This window comes from Sarcophilus harrisii, chromosome 1 (genome assembly GCF_902635505.1).
Source record: "Sarcophilus harrisii chromosome 1, mSarHar1.11, whole genome shotgun sequence".
NCBI classification, from domain to species: Eukaryota; Metazoa; Chordata; class Mammalia; order Dasyuromorphia; family Dasyuridae; genus Sarcophilus; species Sarcophilus harrisii.
Window position 1 is genome coordinate 607,141,766 of NC_045426.1, and position 20,506 is coordinate 607,162,271.

Below are 20,506 nucleotides of genomic sequence, written 5' to 3' on the forward strand. Positions count from 1 at the left end.
AATCTTGAAGGAGAAAGAGAACTTGAGGAAGCAGAGAGAGAAAGAGAGATGCATATTAGAGTGACTGGCACATAATAAATGCTGAATAAGAACTTTTTGACTTACTGACTGTATCAGAAAGAGGGAACTGGGTGAGTGTAGGCAGAGAGATACATGACATGTTAGGGGTTTATAAGTGTGGTCTACTTAGAATTATTCATTCTTGTTGGGAAGTAGTAAAAGATAAGGTGGGAAAGATAAGAGGGGGCAGATCATGACAGGTCTTGAATATTTGGACTTTATACCCAATTTTTCTAAAATCTGAATGATTCACTGCAATCTCTTTATAATTTTCTCCAGAAAAGCACATTTGAACAAATTTAACACAAGATTTGGTTGGAGGTGGAAAATGTTGTATACATTGTTAGAAACCGTCACCATATCATCATTTTTGCCTAACTACTCTCTCTGTGTCTCTTTCTCTGGACCTCTCTCTGTCTCTGTCTCTCTCTGTTTTTGTCTCTGTCTCCATTTCTGTCTCTCTGTTTCTCCTTCTTTGTCTCTCTGTCTCTGTCTCTCTCTTTTTCTCCCTTTCTCTCCTCCCCACTTTTTTTCTTCTGTTTACTTTATTTCAAAGGAAGAATTCATTGAGGGTAATAGGTGTTATAAATTCAGAAATGCCTATAATGAAAAAACAAAAAGCATTAATAAAACTTGTTTTTTTAAATGTGTGGCAACATTGTAATTCCTTAAAAAAAAAAAAAGAAATGAACTGATAGGCATTCAAAAAAACTACAGTTACATTTTAGGTTGAACTGTGGTTTTGTACCATCATTTCCCTTAAATGTATTCTAAAACAAGAGGAAATCTGGTGGCTAGAAACTGGAAGAAGACATCAGGGACAGCATATTTAAAAAAGAACCCAGGTAAACTTTGAGGTTGAATTGGAGGGTAGAATGAGTTAAAAACCACATGGAATTCCAGAAGAGCTATCTTACTGGGTGTGGAGAGTAAGTCCTGGGAAATGTGCCCTGGTTGGCATGACAAGGGGGTGGGAGGAGGGAAAGGGGAGCAAGAACTTTTAAAGAATAACATTATGTCCTGAGGGAAAAAGGATTTAATGGTGTATATAACACCTGGCCAGCACAGTGGCACACTGATTATGAAATACTGCTATTGCCTGAATATTGGCTTATCAAAGTCTTTTAAAAACAGAAATTTCCTAAAACATAGTAAATATAAGAATCCCCCAGTTTTCTTCACAGAAAGTGAGGCAATCTCTTCTAAATGTGCTATTCAAAAGGTAAAAATAGTACTGATCTCTGAAGGAAGATGCAAGATTCCGATGGAAAGGGGCCCATAACCCAATCTCAATCTAATCTTATCTGGAGCCGATCTATAAAGTGCTCCACTCTAGTGAACAATTTAAGTCCAAAAACTTTCTCATTGTAATGGATTTCCAATAACTGGAATTACCAAGACTATGGCTGCTTGCCACAGGGTATGGGAAAAGTTACCCCAGCAAAGCAGATTATTTGTTTTTCAAGTAAAGGAAGTGATCTATGGGGAAAGTCAGCAAGAACTCAATCTGCGTGACTGAGCAAATCTTGTAACATCTCTGAATTTCACTTTCCTCATCAGTATCAAGGGAATAATAATAGCATTTTCCTCATAGGACTATCGTGAAGATCAAAAGAGAACATTAATTTAAAGCACTACATGAATTTGAGTTATTATTGTTATTGTTATTATTATTCTGAGATTGCTTCAACCTGAGGAATTCTAGATATGGGAATAATCTATACCAAAGCTGATCATAACCCATTTTGGATTAACCAGACAAATTTTAAGGTGTCTCCTGAATCATTCAGAGGTCAATAAATCAATGAGCATTTTTTAAATGCTTACTGTATGTCAGGCACTGTGCTAAACACTGTAAATACAAATAGAATTTTTAAAGGACGACCCCTACTTTCAAGAAGCTCATAGTTTGAGTGATTTATAATACATAATAATGGTAACCCTATCATATTTTAAAAAATATTTGTTCTTGTGTACTTATTAGCTTTTAAGTGTTATAAGTTTTTTTTTTTTTTTTGATGTGGTGGTGGTGGTGGAAGAAATAAATAGTTGTCCCATACCATCTCTGCCCCCAAAAGAAGTGAAGGGCAGACGAAGTATCCTATTATTTATGAGTTGTAGGGAAAGGAGCCTAAAGTCAGAAAACCTGGGAAACTTTAAAAGCTGGTGACTTCAATATATATATTGATTCTCCCTCAAATATTCTAACCACATAGTTCCTCAACCTATTCACCTCCTATAAGCTTCTCCAACATTCCCCCTCAACCATAGACAAAGATGTCATACTTCCACACACTCCCATCATCCACAAATAAATCACCTCCATGCTCACGAACTTTGAAATACCCTTATCTGACCATAATCTATTGACTTTTTACTTCTCCTTCTGCCTTCCCTATTAAAAACCCACTCTTCATCTGCACTATGACTGCCATTTCCTTAATCCCTGAATTCTCTTCCAGGCTACCTCCTCTGAATTTTCCATTCTCTTCTCTTTTCTCCACTCTTGACTTCTTGGTGAATCATTTCAACTCTGTACTGTCCTCTTGCATTCTTAGCCTTCTCATCACATTTCCAATTACTCTTGGCCAATTAGCTTGGATCACTTCCATCATTTGTCATCTTCACTCTTACATATGTGCTACTAAATGAAGGTAGAGACAATCACAACCATTCTGACTAGGTCAACAATAAATTTATGTTATATAATCTCATCTGGGGACTCTCTGCTGCCAAGCAACACTACTAGACCTCCCTTATCAACTTATTATTCCACTCTACTGTTCTTTCAAACCTTTTTATCCCTCCTCAAATGTCTCATGGTTCCCTCTTCCCTCAGCTGAGAACTGTCTCTTTTTAACAGGAAAAAAATCTGAAGCCATTCACCATGAACTCTCTTCTCCCCTCTTTCTCATTTATCATTCTGATGCCTTCTGCCACTATCACCTCCATCACTTCTATCTCACATGATGAAATAACATTACTCCTCACCATGGCCAAGCCCTCCACTCATTCAAGGGATTCCACTTCATTCTGTATAGTTCAACAGATTGTCACTCTGTTATAATCACTCTTTTACTTACTTTCAAACTTTTCATGATATTGGCTCATTTGCTAATGACTACAAATATGTCCATCTCTCTCCTATCCTGGAAAAAACAAAACCAAAACCAAAACAAAATAACCTTCAAATTCTATCCTGATCCTTCAACCCTGCTAACTACAGTCCTGTATTTCTTCTACCCTTTGAAATCAAATGCTTTAAAAAAAGATGGTCTATAATAGATGCTTCCAGTCTCCCTCTTTTGACTATTTTCTTAACCCCTAACATTGTGATTCCTGACCTCATCGTTCCCCGTGAAGCTGTTCTTTCCAAAGTCACTGATGATCTCTTAGGTGCCATTTCCAAATTCATTGACTTTTTTCTCAATTCTCACTCTCTTTGACTTTTCTGTAACCTTTGACACTTTCTACTCCTTGATATTCTCTTCTCTCTGGGTATTTGGGATATCATCTCTCCAGTCTCTCCTCTTATCTATATAACCTTTCTTTCTCTTTTGTTTTTTGGATCCTTTTCCAGATCACACCCTCAAATTGCAAGTGCCCCTCAAGGTTCTCTCCTGGATTCTGTTCTCTTCTTCCTCAATTTTATTTCACTTGTTGATTTCATGAGCTACATAAGTGGATTTAATTATCCTTTCTACGCTTATAGATCTCAAATGCACTTAACCTTTGCCAAACTCTTTACTGATCTTCAATCTCACACATTCAACTGCTTTTCACACATCTCAAACTGGATGTGCAATAGTTGTCTAACCTAACTTTCCTAGATGAATGGGTATATAAAATTGGAAATTTTGAAAAGAAATCAGTTAAAAACAGATGCTCATCTACTGTGAATAGTTAAACAAATCATGGTCCATGAATATAATATGGAATATATCTATAACATATGAAATGTCAAATATGAAGAATGAAGAGACATATGGGGAAGACATGAATTGATGAAGACTGAAATAAGGACAATCAGGAATATATAGAATGCCTATGACAATGTAATTGAAATGTATAAAGTTGGTTTTGGAGATGAATTGAAAAAACTACAAAACCCTCCCTTATTAAAGTATGGATATATTCAGAAATGAAAGCGACATGAAAGAAAATATATTGCAAATATAAGCTTAAAATAATTTAAATGAAAAGCTCCTTGAGGATAGGGTCTGTTTCTTTTTTCCCTGTATTTGTGTCCCCATTGACTATTTAGTATGTTGCCTGGCACATAATAAGCATTTAATAAATGCTTGTTTCTTTAAGGGAAAAAAATGATGTAAATGATTTCAACAACTGGAAGACAGAAAATCCTGATGCTTTGAAAAAGCTGGGAAAGTTGTTTTTAACTATTCTTATACTAGTCTCTACTTTGGAATCTTCTCAGTCAGTCCATAAAAAAAATTTATAAGCACCTTCTATGTGCTAGGCACTGTACTAGATGCTAGAGATAGAAAGAAAGGTAAAAGACAATCCCTGATCTTAAGGAGCTTTAGCTTAGGATCCTCTCAAAAGGTCTGTCTTCTTATTCCCATCTCAAGTAATATGCATCTCACCAAGGTCATATCCTGATTATCCCAACACTGTCTTTCTTCCTCATCCCCATTTAAATATCTGTGAACATTTACAAAGTATACAATGTGCATATGTGTGGTTCCTAGGAACTCACAAAATACTCTTACACTTCTCTTATGGACTCAATGATTTGATTTTTTATTGTAGCTATTTTTGCATATGTCTTAACATAGGATCATAGATTTACATCTAGAAAGGATCCTAGAGACCATTGAGTCCAATTATTACCACTCCTCCCTATCTCATTTTACAAATGAGAAAGGTAGCTTAAGGTCAGAGCTAGTAAGTATCTACCTAGAGAAGAAAAGACCCAACACTCCAAACACTGGTCACATTAATTACCTTGTCTGTAGTCGCTGAAAACACTTTAAGGGCAGATACAAAATCTTAGCTGCTACTCTAGCTGCCCTCAATCCCTAGCACTGTACATTGTATGTGTTACCAAGCAATACATATCAGCTCATGTGCTAGAAAGAGCACAGGACCTCGAGTCAAGAGCCCTAAATTCAAATCCAGATTCTGTCATTTATTAGCTATATGTCCATGGCTAAAATTTTCCTCATATGCAAAAGGGAGGTAATATTCCATGAGGTGCCCACCTTACCATATCACTGTAAAGATCAAAGAAGATAAAATGCTTTGAAAATCTTTATAAAGTCCATGTTAATATCAGCTATTTCTTCTCCTTCTCTCCTTTGATAGACTTGATAGTCTATTGCTCTCTACTCATCCCTGATGGATTGAGGAATCCTGTCTACAACATCCCTAAAAAGTGTCCAATCAGTTTTTGATTGAATACCTTCTGTGAAAAGAAACTCCTGCCTCCCAAAGGAACCTTGTCCATCTTCAGATAGATCTCCCTGTTTTGAAGATATTCCTTATACTAAACTGAAAATCTTCCTCCTGTAGTTTTCCTTACCTCTCCATCCAACTTCTTGGATTCAATTCAATATGCATTTATTAAATGTCTATTTGTGCAAGAGACCAAAGGGCCTGAAATATAGAGGGTTGACTCTAGTGTCAGGAAGGTCTGGATTTAGGAAGGTCTGCCAATTCTATAACATACAGGATATCTGGAATAAATAAGTCAATTAGCCTCTTGGTGACCAAGTTAAGTCTCAAGGATTATAAACTATAAAAGAGTTCCCATCTGCAAGGAGGAAGGACTTTCTCCACATTGGTAGTTCTCTGAACTGGTAAAATCCTAGATTAGGACCCTAGATTAAGACTACTTACCTCCTCCCTAATAAAACCTCTATAGATGCACAAAATATGAATATTTGGGAAGCGCAATAGTCAACTTTTATTTTTATATGTATAGAATATTTATATTTATATGACTAGAAATAAGGCCAAGTAATTAATTGATAAGTGCCAAAAGAATATCTCTCTTCTATAAAAGTACTATGGGTAGCACCAAAATTCCAAATTCAATTCCATTTGATTCAATTAAACAAACATTCCTACTGTGTGCATGGCACTATGCTAGGTGCTGAGGATACAAAGACAAAAGGAAAGAGTCCCTACCCTCAAGAATCTTATATTGTAAAAGGTCTTCCTCTGGGTCTTAATAGGTACTCAGTTCTTGTTGACTGTTGAACATATTAATAAATGAATAAACAATATACATATAAACAGATACATATAAATATATACACATACATCCACAAATATACATACACACATATACTTATTTGGAGTGGATGAGGAAAACTTCATCTTTGGGGCAGCTAGATGGTGCAGTAGCTACAGCACCAACTCTGGAGTCAGGAGCACCCAAGTTCAAATTCAGTCTTAGACATTTAACACTAATAGTGTGACTGGGCAAATCATTTAAGCCCAATTGCCTCAAAAACAAAACAAACAACTTCCTCTTTTTAAAAAATTATCTTTTATAGAGTTCCTAGGAACTATATCTCTTTGCAAAAGATCCATACAAATTTATCAAGGGGCTTAGAATATGACAGTATTTATTTTTGCCATGGTAAATACAGATTAATGGAAATATTGTTTCAGAAACATGGTCCTCTGTAGTTTCACAATTATGCAGGCAATGGTGAATTTATGGAGAATGTGTTTTTCTGACAACTTATAAATTTCAATTCTATGATAAGCATTGTCAAACACAGTCAGGTTACAATTTTTAAACTTTAACAAGTAAAGTTAAACCTGTGAATCTATTTTACCATTCAACCTTCCCCCTGTATATATGTATACATATATATATATATATATATATATATATATATATACACTATTTTTTTTTTTTTAGGAAGAAACATTTCTTGAAGACTGGTAAAGATTAAATTTGTATTTGTTATTTAATGCTGCTCTCTTCTTGGCTGTTGAAAGAACTATTAAAACAACAAGATTAATTCCTTTTTCCCTACCATAAGTCATTTGTGAAAGAAAATATAAATATCCCCTCTTAAAAAAAAACTCTCAAGAAAAATAGAGAAAATATGCTTCAAAAATTAACTCCTAATAACAATATTGCACATTTGTATAGCACTCTGAGGGTTTTTTTCTTACAAAGATATTATAATGTTCTTAGTAGATACCAGCATTTTATAGTGAGGTAACCAAGAACAGTTACACACTTATTCATCTAGCTAGTTGAAGAGTGAGGATTCAAATTCAGGTCTCTCAAAAGCAAATCTCTTTCTAGTATACATTAGGAGAGTTATTGACTTACAAACAAAGTATATAATTTTATATACTGTGATTTAAAGTCAATGTTCTCTCAGATCTAACTAGCCATGTTTCCTTCCTCCCCAGATTCTTTGATGGCAGTTAGGCAGTGATAGCCTGGCCTGAAACTTCCATTATTTAGGATCTGCTGAGGCGTGCCTGGCCTCAGTGGAGCATGGGGAATGAGGATTGCTGTCAAAAGAAAGATATTACATAATTATCTTGTGTACATTCCAAAATGAATCTACAAATAAAAAAATAAATCTATACAACTGGAGAGAAAAGGCAGTGAAATAGGGAAAAATACTTGAATGACTCTCATATCCCTAGGAGAGCAGACCTTTCATGTACAAAGGTTCTTCCTACGCTCCTCTAGGGCTTAGATATTTCTTCTTGATTTCTTGATGCTACTAGGATCAGGTGTTTTTGTTTTGTTTTGTTTTGTTTTGTTTTTTTAAATCAAACAAAAGCTTTAGACAGAAAAGTTTCTATCAGGCTTATTTCTTTCTAATTCTATCCCAACAGTTCTCTGTCAGTGCCTCAAAACACATTTAATTAGAAAATGTAGTAGGTATTATTTGACAATGTTTTCAAAATTGTGCTTCAAGGACCTGGGAAAAAGCACCCAAAGGTTTGTTTGTTGTTTTTAACTGAACCCTAAAACTATACTCCAAGGAACCAGAAAGTTCTCCTGTGGTGGTGGTTTACTATTTATTAGCCCTATGTTGTGTGATACTAAGCATTAAAATAAAATTTTTTAGAGGATTTTACCACTAGGACTCTTTATCACTAAGTTTTTGTTCAAACTGAAGAGAGTTCTACCATAGCAAATTTGAGAACTACTGGCTTAGGGTTGAATTTTTTTTTTTTTTTTTTTTTTGCTTATACCAATACTGGGGGCAGCTAAATGAAATAGTGCATAAAGCATTGGTTCTGGAGTCAGGAGAACCTGACCCTGTGCATATCACTTAACCCTAACTGCCTTGCCAAAAAACAAAACAAACAACAAAAACCGTGGAGCAAATCTTTGCCTTAAGAAACTGTGAACAAGCTTCCAATGAAACTTCAACAACAAACACAATAGGAAATGTTAAACTCAAGAAATTATCTGGATAATTTGAGCAAAAAAAAAAAAAAAAAAAAACACCCAATTTCTACCACATCCTCATCCCACTCAATTGTATAGATAATTTTGGGGAGGGGGGGGAATGTGGAAGACTCCTCATCCTTCTTATCCATAGAACTATCTAGACTCAAAATTTTGCTCTACATATATATTTTTTCATGAGGACAGAATTATGTGAAATTGTCAAAAAGAAAATCATAATCATAGTAGGTGGGCCTAACTTCAAGGGTATTCTTTTCTCCTCTAGATTTGTAAAAATCCAATTGTAAAAGTCATTGTGATGCTTTTTGTGAGGAAAGATGGTATAGAGGACCAACTCTATCCTTTCTTTGTTTCTGGGAAAACAACAAAATCTCTGAGTTTAACCCTCTCTCCACTATGCCATTCTGTCTCTCATGAGTGGTCATAGTGATTTTATTCAGCAATGAAATCAGTTTATTCACCCAATGAAATAGGCTCAAAATCTTTTTCAAATACCATATAGATATGGCATCATGGGCAAGCTCCCTTACTCAGTGTCCCGATGACTGTTTAAAAACATAATTTATAGGCCAACTCCCAGTAGGTTTTGGGAAGGGAATTTCCAAGTCAGGAAGCTCCCACAAGGATGAAATGACAAATTCAGACCTAAACCAAACAAATAAACATATAAAGTAAAATAAAATTTTAAAATAGAAAATAGTTATAGAAATGCAACTCTATAAAAATGATGTTGGCAATACAGGATATATATTAAGAAATTGGAATATTTGGTTAATAAGTTAAATATAAATAATTTTATAAGAAAACAGTTTAGCTTCTTCTGGAAAATATAAAGTGAACATTCTTAGAATTTCTAGAGATCCTGACAACAAATTTGAATGTTGCTCTGTAAGCAAAAAGTCTTCTTGAAGCCCACACTCTGGTTTTTCCTTAACATATTTTTCAGTGTGGCTCTGGATAATATCAATGGGTAATATAACACCATATTTCATGTCTCTTAGCCCTCCAAAACCACAACAACCCACACAGAGGGCTCCTTTTATTTGAAAACCATCTGATGTGATTTAAACCATCAGCCAATGACATACCCTCCTGGGATTAGAGTGCTCTTCCATGCAAGGCTAACTCACTCATCCTGGGAATCAAGTTACCACCCAGTGTCCTAACATGGCAATTTACCAATTGGTTAGTACGTTCCCTGAATGAGTTCATTTATTTTACATGATTGAACCTTTTATTTCTCAAAAATGCCTAGCTCACCAAGGGATGGGCCTATGAAAGATTATGGTCATGGAAGAAATATTTATAATAAATAGGATCATAGAATCCTAGATTTTGAGCTAGAAAGAATTCTAAAGGCTTTTTGGGTCAAAGTCTTCTTTTATAAACATGGAAAATGGGAAAGACTAAGTGATTTATCCAGGGTCATGCAGCTAGTACTTGTCATAGGAGGGATTTAAATCTAGATCAAATGAACAGTCTCTCTACTTGAATCTCCTGCCATATTTTGAGTAGCTTATCATAAGACCAAGGACTGGGCTTGAAATTAGGAGGCTTGAGTTTAAATCAAGGATTGATACTAACTATTCCTCTTTAATTAAGGCTTTTAACCTCAGAGACTCAGTGTCCTCATCTCTAAATTTGGGATGATAATTGTTTAAATCATTTCACAGGTTTGCTGTGAAAAATCAAATAATATATCTGCAAATTGCTTTAGAACATAAAACATTATACAGATGGGATCTGGTAGGTCTTCTTATACTTACCAGTATCACAGAGCTAATGTTGAATAGGGATCATGGTTCTCCAAAGAAAGTGTATTGAGTTAGATGAATTTAGGTTCAAAACCCAGTTCAGCCACATATTAGCATGTGACTATAATATAAGGAAGTTAGTTTTCCTAAGCCTCCATTTTCTTATCTGTAAAATGGGGAGGATTGGATTCCATAGCTTCTCAGGTCCCTTCCAACTTTAAATCTAGAATTCTTTTGTAGGCAAAAGTAGTGGGAGTTGAAAATTAGTCTTGAACTAAAGCTCATCATTTCCATTTTCCTCAAAGTTCTTTCTTTAGTTTTTTCTTCTGACTTAGACTAACTTAAGGATGGGGTGATTTGCATAACTCTTTTGGAATATAACTCTTTTTAATCTGAAAAAATGACTTAAGTATTATCAGAAACAGAAAAAGAGTTGCATAGCAGCCACTATGAACATACCCTATGGTAGGGGATGTTAGTAGGATCAGAGAAAGGGTCTCATTCAAAGAAAAAGGGCACTTTTTAATGTCACTTTGAAAAATATATACATGTCAATTCCAGGAAATACCATTCTCTCTACCTGTCTCTATTTCTCGTTGTATAAATTCTGCAAATATCTATTTTGAATGTACCTTTATGACATCTATGTCTTCCAAAAGAACATACACAAAACCTGAGGGTTTGTTCCACTTTTGAATTTGTATCTCAAGCACCCAGTACAGGTCCTACTCATAGGAACCATTTAATAAATGCTTGCTGATTGATTAAAGACTCCTTTCTATTACATCCTTAATAAGTAGTCAACCAGCTTTAACCTGAAAACCTCCAAAATAGAAGAATACACTACCTCTTCAAGCCACCCACTTGCCTTTTGGATAGCTTTAATTGTTAGGAATTTTTCTTCTGTCAAAGTTAAATTTGCTCTTTGCAACTTCTGCCCAGTGCTCTCAGTTCTGCCCTCTGGGTACAAACAGAACAAGCTGAATCCCTCCTCTAAATGACAGTCCTTCAGCTAATTGGAGACAGCTCTGGCATTCTCAAGTCTTCTCCTCTCTAAGCTAAATATACTGTTCTTGTATGACATGGACTCAGGGATGAGACAGTAGAGCACATGGACATTTATTTTATGCTAAATTGGAAACAATAGTGGAAAGGATGCAGAATTGAGAATCAGAAGACCTGGGTTCAAAAGTTAGCTATATCACTCAGTATCTGTGTGCAGCATGGACTGGGAGTCCGAAAGACCTGAGCATCCAAGCCATACCATATCCATTTCAAATACTTACTAGCTTTGTGATCTGAAGTCCCTTCCCCAAGGCTCAATTCCCTCATTTACTGAGGGAGTTGGATTAGATGGCCTATAAGGGTCTCTCTCAGTTCTAACTCTATGATCCTACTAAGTATTTTTAAGGGGATCCCTGGGCAAGAGCTAAAAATATTCTTTAACATCAATTTTCACTGATTAATGCCAGTCAGTTGGTAAGGATGGAGATAGTTTAAGATGCATTATCATTTTTTCTCATACTAACTATTTTGAGATGCATCATTGAAAAAACAGTCCTTTGAGCAAGCTGATAGTGGCCACAAGATAATTCTCCTTCCACCAGGCCCACGGTGCATCCGGGCAAGATGCCTCTCACAGATGTGGAGGACTGTGGACTGAGTTATTTTTACTACTCCACAGGGTGACTATTAAAATGCACCACTGAACATGAAGAATGTTATCCCACCGCTGCAGAATTAAGTAATTGATGGATGGAGCCAATCAACTCTACTTAAAGAACAGGGTCCAAATTCTGAGAAGGATATGTAACCTTTCCTTAAAAAGAACCAATTTAGCAATCTAAGCAGACAGTTTTAGTCTCCTCAGGTAGAAAGAGCTTTTAGATTTTCAGCTACAGGAAAAAAATGTTAGTTATGACTCTAAAATAGAAAGGGTAATGCCGCATTTCCATCCAGCCTATCACTCTTTTCTTGCTCCTTTGGAGAAGGAATTGTGGGCTGGTGAAAAAGTCATGGGATTTGGAATCAGAGGATGAAATTCTAATTTCACCTTTGATGCTTTCTGCCTATGTAACTTTAAAGAAGTCAAAATCTTCCTGAACCTCAGTCTTCTCATCTGTAAAATAACAGAATTGGACTAGGATGCCTCTGAGGGACCTTAGGTCTAACACTAATTACTAATGGTAAACAGTTAATGGATAGAGAAGACGGGAGTTTCTCAGACATCAGAAATGATGGAAATAAGAGAATGGAGGCAGGACAGTACATGGTGTGCACAGGAGTACAGAAAGGAATCGGCTGAAACATAGGGTAAAGGAAGAAATGAAACAGAAAAGAAGGTTGTAAAGGTTAGACAGCATTAGACAACAAACAAGAAACTAACATTTGTGTGCTCTGGGAATATAAATAAAGATAAAAGCTCAGTTACTAACCTCAAGGAGCTTATATTTTAATGGGAAAGAAAACATACATCACATAGAAACACAAACTTCATATATACATACAAGTCACACATATACAGATATGTAAATTATATATACATGTGTACAGATCTATTTATTTATCATCTATCTATATTTAGTTAATCACTAATAATAATCTTATAATTACTAGCCTAAAGAGGGCCTTAAATGCCAGGCAATTATAAAAATTTTATTCAGGAAGCAATAGCCATTGAAGAATTGTGAGCAGAAGAGTGCTATATTAGTTCTATACCTAAGTAAGATTATTCATTATTATTCAGTATGGGTTGGGGAAAATAAAAAGTATATTTCTAATGTTCTAAAATTTAATTAGAAGACGCTTTCATTCCCATGAGAAAGTTAGCACTGTGGGGCCATAGGCTGCTCCTACCTTTGACAAAATTGCATACTAAGTGGAATGGAGATGAGCATGAAGCAAAGGACTAAATAGTTACTGTCAATTTTAGAAAGGAAAACTCCAGTCCTCTTAATGGATGAAGGATATTTTATTTTGGCTCTGATTTACATATGGCATGGCTTATATAAGATAATATATACTATGGAGAGAATGGATTGTCAGGAAACATAAGATAAATTATCTGGGAATTCATATTCAAAAGAGAAATCAAAAAGTCTTCCTATGATTGGTTGCCAATGGTGTCAAGCTCAAATAGAAATGGGACTACTAATCTGAACATAATGACCCCTGTGGGTCCTATATTGACTTAATTTAAAATGTAGTGTTATCTAAGTCTTATTGTATTTTTGTTTATTTTGTTAAATATTTCTCAATCACATTTTAATCTGGTTTGGGCCTAATTTGGGGAGATTTATGGTTTCATCTGTTCTACCCAACAGATACCTAGACTAATATCACAATATTTTCTTTCCTCTTCTATGCATTCTGCACACAACCAACTAGACCAAACTGTGAAACAACTGTTAACCTTTCCTTCTTCTGCTCAGAAATTCTCAAGGATTTCTTATTGCCCATAGGATAAAAACCCAGATACCTCAGCCTGGTATCAAGAGGCCTTCATCTTGTAGCCTCAAACTTCCAATCCTAGTCCCTTTTCCAATTCTTTCCTATATGAATTTTCTGTTCTTCCCAGGCTATTACTCTTCCATGGCCATGATTAACCTTTTTAACTCTGCACTTTTGTTCATTCCATTCCTCTTTTGTAGGACACCCTCCTACTCTCTTTGCTAAAGAAGCAGTGTGATATAGTGGGTAGAATGCTGACTTCAGAAAGACCTGCATTCAAAATCTTGCACAGTTTAGCTTGCTGACTTGGGAGAAGTCACAGTCTTTCTATGTCTGTAAAATAACACTACTTCCACATGGATGTTATGAGTTTCAAGTGCAGTAGTATATAAAGCATTTTCTAAACTTTAAGGTGTTATAGAAAAATCAGCGTTATGATTATTCATCTAACCAGGTACAATTAAAAAACCACCACTATGAAGCCTTCCTGGACTCCTCCAATCCATATGTCATCCCTTCCATCTCTTGACTTTCCCCACAGAGATTTCAATAAGTCACAGGTTGGCAAAAGAAATTAAATGGGAATTTTGGAGGAGTTTTGCGGAAGCAGCAGATGACACTCAACGACCATCAGACAGCAAAAAAAAAGTTTAGAAATTCAGAAATGCATAAAATTTATGTATAATATTATATTACATCAACATATTTTATCTTTTTATATCATAATAATTCAGACCTTCTCTGATACAAAGGAGAGCCAAAAAATCTTACATGGATTTTCTAGATCTCAGGAGTGCCTATAACCTCTTCTATGTGGAAGAGATAACTATACTTTTCTCTCTCTTTTCTGAACACCTAAGGCATTTTTCACTTGTGCCTTTCATCATTTAGTTTTGTCTTTTATTGGGCTTGTACAATTAGTTGGGAAGTTAACTTCCCAATTATAATGGCTGTTTCTTCAAGTCAGGAACCATGAAAGTCTGTTTGTTCCCCACATAGTGCCTAATAAAATCCCCTGAATTTGTAGTATACTAAGATTCAGGAAATATGGCTTGTAGTATATAGTGTAAATGTTTAAATGAATTAATAATCAAAAGCCTGGTTCTGAACTGTGGCTCTGCTATTTATCAGCTATGAACCTTAAACAAATCAGTTAATCTTTCAGATTTTCTCATCTATAAATAAAGGAGTTGAATTATATGACTTGCAAAGTATTTTCCAGTTCTAACAGTCAATGATTCCATACTCTTGTGCTATAAGAATGAACAAAAGGAATGGTTTCTGAAAAGCTTGGGAAGATTTATTTTAAATGATACAGAATGAAGTGAGTAGAATCAGGAAAAAAACTATCTTAACTGTAAAAAATGGACAACTGAAAAACTTTTAAAATGCTGATCAATAAAATGAACACTGATTCTTGAGTACTGATAGTAATCTATACTAGCTACTTTCTGACAGAGAGGTTAGGGACTCAAGGTGTAAAATGAGACATAAATTTTTGGGACAGGTATACATACTATGGGCATTTGTACTGCCAGTACAAGATGGGAGAGGGTCTAAAAAAACACACTTCCAGGGATAATTCCTGGCTAACCAGTACCCTTAGGCAGACAGACATATAGGAAAGTTAATCATATCACAGGCAGCCATATGAATTGTCTTTAGAAGAAAAATGACTTCAAATGATAACTAGCTACCCAGAGAGAAAAGGGTAAGTTTTTCTCTCTTAGGACATTTGATAAGAAAGTTCCTTATATTATTCTAAGAGACAGGGATAAAGACCGGCTCCTATGATCTATGAATTCTGGATTGAGGCAACTTTATCTACCAAAGGAGGTTTATATTTTCTAACTTTTCATCTTACAATTACTGAGAACTTGAATTCAGATTTTCCTAGTTTTGAGACCTGTTTTTCTTCCACAACAGATTGTTTTTTTGAAAAAAGAAATGATAGCTCTTTAAGGAGCAAAGCATTACTCTAAAGGAATGACCAAAGACTGAAGAAGGGATCTACTTCTATAGTCTGCATCCTTTCTTTCCTGGTTTAGTACTGTTTTGTTGGCCTCACCTTAATAAACTTGAACTCTTTAATTCCCTTTCCTCTACTTCAATCTACTTACTCCACTCCATTCTACTCCATCCCACTCCACACAGTCTCTTAGAGGTACACAGAACCCTGAGACTTCTCTATTCTGACCAGTATATAGGAAAAGCCCCCTGAATGAAGTCACCTTAGCTGACTCTAAAACTATTTCTCTCTAGCTTCAAATCACTTTGCATTAATTTTGAACTCCTGAATTTCTGGAAGTCTCCAGGTCCTCAATTCTACCTTTTACCCTTTAATCTATATCTTTCTGAACTGAATGGTTTGACTAGAAATCCTCACAAGCTATCCATTGAAGATAGTTCTAATTCTTCACCTACTTTTGTCACCTAAACTCTCAGGTTAGGGAACTTTTATGATGGGCACATCATCCTTCCCTTTACCTAGACTCCAGCAGCATCTTATCAACTCCTTCCAACTGCCAGATGAGACATTATCTATTTATCATCTTATCTACCTCCATCATATATTTCTTTAATAATATCCTTTTGGTGACCACGCTACTGACCTTGGGGTAATTTTTCCCCTCTTTACTAGATAATTTTTTTTGTTCAGACTAATGATTTCATCTGGATAGAAAGCTCCTCAATGAGGAAATGTCCCCAATCAATACAGCTTAGCTACTCTTCAGCAATTTAAAACTCCACTAAAGAATTTCCTAGGATTACACAACCAGCCCAAGATCACACAGAGGTAGAGCTAGAGCTAGATACTATAACAGAACTCACATTCAGCTGCTTACTACATCACAAAGCATCTATTTACATGACTATTTATCTGAATTGCTGGTAAAAAATAACAGAAAGACTAGAAGGAGAGAGTCTAAAAAAAATTTTTTTTAAAAGGGTGTAAAGAAAAAAAGAGAACTGAATGGGAATAGATGAGGGTTCTAGTTAATTACTCTACTCAGTATTTTACCGGAATGACGTACAGTTGGATGTTTTATATATATACATGTGTGTGTATTATATATATATATATATATATATATATATATATATATATATATATATGCATGTACATGCACACGTATAATTACAGTCTTCTGGGATAAGGCTCCACTACACTACCCCTCCCTCCAAACACACTGTGGCAAAGAAAAATTCGACTGTTTACTTATGGTAATCACCAAGCCAAAGCAAATAGACTTGTTTCTGCAAAGGGTAGTAAAAGCAGTAGAGGCAATCTGAAGTGCAGGCGGCACAAAGCATTGTCCCAGCAAATTATAGAAACACCTCGATCTCCAACACAGCTTCGCTTTCATTCATTCCTTCTAGGCCATCAGGTGGACTATCACATTCCAGGGAGTTGTATCACCTGTCATAAGTTGCAAAGTCTATTTCCCTGCAGCGCTAGGCTCAGCCGCGGCTTCCCCCTCCCCCCTTCTCCACTCCTCCCTCACCCTACACCCCTCCCCCTCACCCCCCCCATCCCAGCTCCACACTGAGAAACAGCAGCTCCACCATAAGGCCAGAAGAGTCTGGACAGACTAGTCTTCCTCCAACCCAGATCCCACGCTCCCAGACTTAAAACAAATGAGATTTTACGGGGTCTCAAATAGATTGTTTTGTTTCATTGGATGGAGGTATAAAGCGCCCGCAGTTGGCACGAACAATTATCTGTTTTGCAATCTGTTTTGCAAACGTTTCCCCGCATACGTAATTTCGAATACCCCCAAACCTGGCAAGAACAGTAATCTCTAGGGTATTTAAGACGTAGTTCTAGTGGGGGTGGGGTGGGGTGTAGAGATGATCAGATTAATCGGTACACGAAGAAGTGATTTTTAAGGAACCCCAGCTTCAACTAAGAAATTAGCCGCAGATTGAAGGTCCAGACAGTATGACTAGTAAAGCCTAGGGAAAAAAATGTAGGCAGAAAACGACCTTATAACTCTCCACCCAGTGCAATCAAGAATCTAGACTGACTGGACGGACCAACGCTCTGCAACAGAAGTGGAGAACTTCTGCACGAAACTGTCAAATTTTCTTTGCAAAACTCTCCCATCTCGCCTTAGCTAGCAAGTTCTCTCTTTGTCTCTCATGGAAGTCTCATCACAAGCCTCCACAGGTCACACTGCAGCCAGTGGAAGAACTTATACACCTTGCCCAATCCCACCAGCAAGGCAGGGCGGGGGGAAGGGGGAGACGGAAGGGAAGTGGGGTTTCTCTGTCTAGGTCCCTCGTCGGTCCCCGTCTTGTAAACGAATTCGTCTAGAGAGTCAATTCCCGGACCCAAAAGCATCAAAGTAGGAATTCTCACGTGGGAGAAGTTGGAATTATCTTCTTCCTTCCAATTCTCCAACCACACTATTCCTACCTCTTCACATCCCAGCCAGACCCTAACCTTCACTGTAGTACCAGCCCAGGGGTGATGTTTACAAGCTCGGCTTGGGAAAGTCAGATGGAGCAAACTGGGCTTTTCATTCATCCCTCCACTGACACGGGTAGGCTTCCTGGGGTGGGGAGGTGAGACTGATTAGTGGAACACAAAAGTTGTCAAGACGGCCCAGCCCCCGAGGCGGAGTGCATGGTGTCTCCCTCGGGTGCATGTGTGTGTTTAAGTGTATGTGTGCTCAGTGCTTTCCGGGAGGCATTAACTCCTTACCTTCCAACAACACCTCTTTACCGGCTCGTTTGAGCGCTTGAACCGCCTCATCGTGGGTGGCGTCCCTCAGGTCGGCTCCATTCACTGACAGGATCGCGTCCCCTACGTAGAGGGCCTGGGTCTGATCTGCTGCAAGCCCCTTGAAAATCTTGCTGATGAGGATGGGCATTTTGTTTTCTTTGCCCCCTTTGATGCTAATGCCCAGTCCCCCGAGCTCCTGTTTGAGCACCTTCACGCCCCGCTTCTGGTTGGCGATAGATTCGGGCACTTGGTCTGGCAGGTCAGTGAAGGCAGTGCGGACGCCCACTTGGGGGCTGCTCCCTCCAGAGGGTACAGGGGTGTCCAGGGACTGGTTCCCGCTTCCAGCCCCGCCACCGACCCCGGGACCCCCGGGGCCGTGACCACCAGCCCCACCGCCTGCGCTTCGGCAGAAAGAGCCATTGGAGGTTCCGCCGCCGCCGCCCCCGACGCCGTTGTAAGCTCCGGAGCCCTCCTCGCTGCTCAGGACCAGGGCGTCCTCGTTCAAGTTCACCAGAACTTTGTACCAGCGGTCCCGCACCAAAACTTCCAGCAGCCCGCTCCGCTGCCCCCGGCAGCCGCCTCCCCCAGTCGGCGCTGCCGAAGCTGCTGCTGCTGCTGCTGCTGCTGCTACCGCCATCTTTCCAGCATTCTTAAAATACCATGTGATTGCAAAAGGGAAAAAAAAAAAGTGGGGAAGGGTGGGTATACTGGAGGGAAGGGGGTGGGGGCAGGCCAAGGGGTCTTGCAAGAATTAGAAGGCCGACACTCGGGAGAGAGGCAGCGCCCGCGGCTGCCGCCGCCGCTGCCGCCGCCGCAGGACTTCACTCCCCGAGTTCAGAGACACACTCCGCACGCACGAGTTGGCAAGCGCCAGCAAATCGCTCCGGCTAGTTCCCCCCTCGCCTGATCCGGGGCGGGGTGGAGCAACCTAAAAGAAGAAGGAGGTGTGGGTGGGGGGTAGAGAAGCACCCTGCCGCCAATTACAAAACCCCAAACCGAGGGGAGCTGCTGAACTGCAAAGAGCTGGGAAGGGTGTCTCTGGAAAGGGCACGCGGAGAAGGGCAGGCAAGAGACCTGGCACCGGCAGCTCACCTGTTCCAGCCGCCGCTGCCGCCGCCGCAGCGAAAGCAGACTAATGCTGCACCACCCCACCCGCCCCGCTCCTTCCCCAACTAAGCGTAACAGAGACCTGAGCGGAGGACTGCTCCCATATCAGAGCATTATACCTCCCTTTTTCTTAATAGACTTTTTGCTCTGAACTCTATCTTAGCTGCTTTTCTCTCTAGTTTACCTTGTTGGACCACATTGCTCTTTCCTTCCTTTTTAAAAATTTTGTTTCCAAGTCAAGGACAAGGGGACTCCAGGGCTAAGTTACCTTCTCTCAGGAAAAGGAGAAAAGGATGCCCTGAGTATCCAGACTTTAAGGTCAAAGTCCTCATAGTAACCCTATTCCTCAAGGTTCTCCTTATTAAGAGGACTTGCTCCTTCCAGATCAAAGGAATGGAATTGGTTTTAATCCAAAATCTGCTACAGTGAATTATTGTGCTCCAGGCTAGGATAGGTTACCTCCCTGACTTCAATCCCATTTTAGTTCTATTACCTTGAATGCTTTATTATCTTACACTTGCTCCCCCATTCCAAACTACTCCCTTCCTATTTGTTCCCCAAATAGAGTATATCATACTCTAGTGTATGGAGGAATTTGTTTATTGAATGAAGTTGGTTGGAATTGGGAATGTTTTCTTACAAGAGAAAATCCAGGCCAGGCCATAAAAGTCCTTTGCACACCTTAAAAATGACTGTATAAACATTAGCTCTTATTGTTATTTATTACTATTATTACAGGGGCAGCAATATTGTAGTGGAAAAAGTACTCATGTCAGTATCAGTTTTGTGTTGTTGTATAACCTCGGTCATACAGGAGACCTGGATTTCAATTTTCCATTTTCAATCCTACCACTGACACTAAATGGCTATGGATAGGCCAACTTCTTTTAATTTCCTCATTTATGAAACAACTAATCATAACTGTAACAAATAGCTCTCAAGGTTGCTGTGAGAATCAAGTAAAGTAATATTTTAAAAACATTT

General features: G+C 38.0%; 1 protein-coding gene across 1 annotated transcript in view; it reads right to left on the reverse strand.

The window, feature by feature from the left end:
* Positions 1-19,320, reverse strand: part of SNTB1 (syntrophin beta 1) — a 310,326-nt gene extending 291,006 nt beyond the window's left edge. The window contains exon 1 of the mRNA XM_031947152.1: positions 18,395-19,320. Within this exon, the coding sequence (XP_031803012.1) occupies positions 18,395-19,052 (658 nt within the window). The 5' untranslated portion in view covers positions 19,053-19,320. The remainder of the gene's footprint in view (positions 1-18,394) is intronic.
* Positions 19,321-20,506: the final 1,186 nt, after the last annotated feature.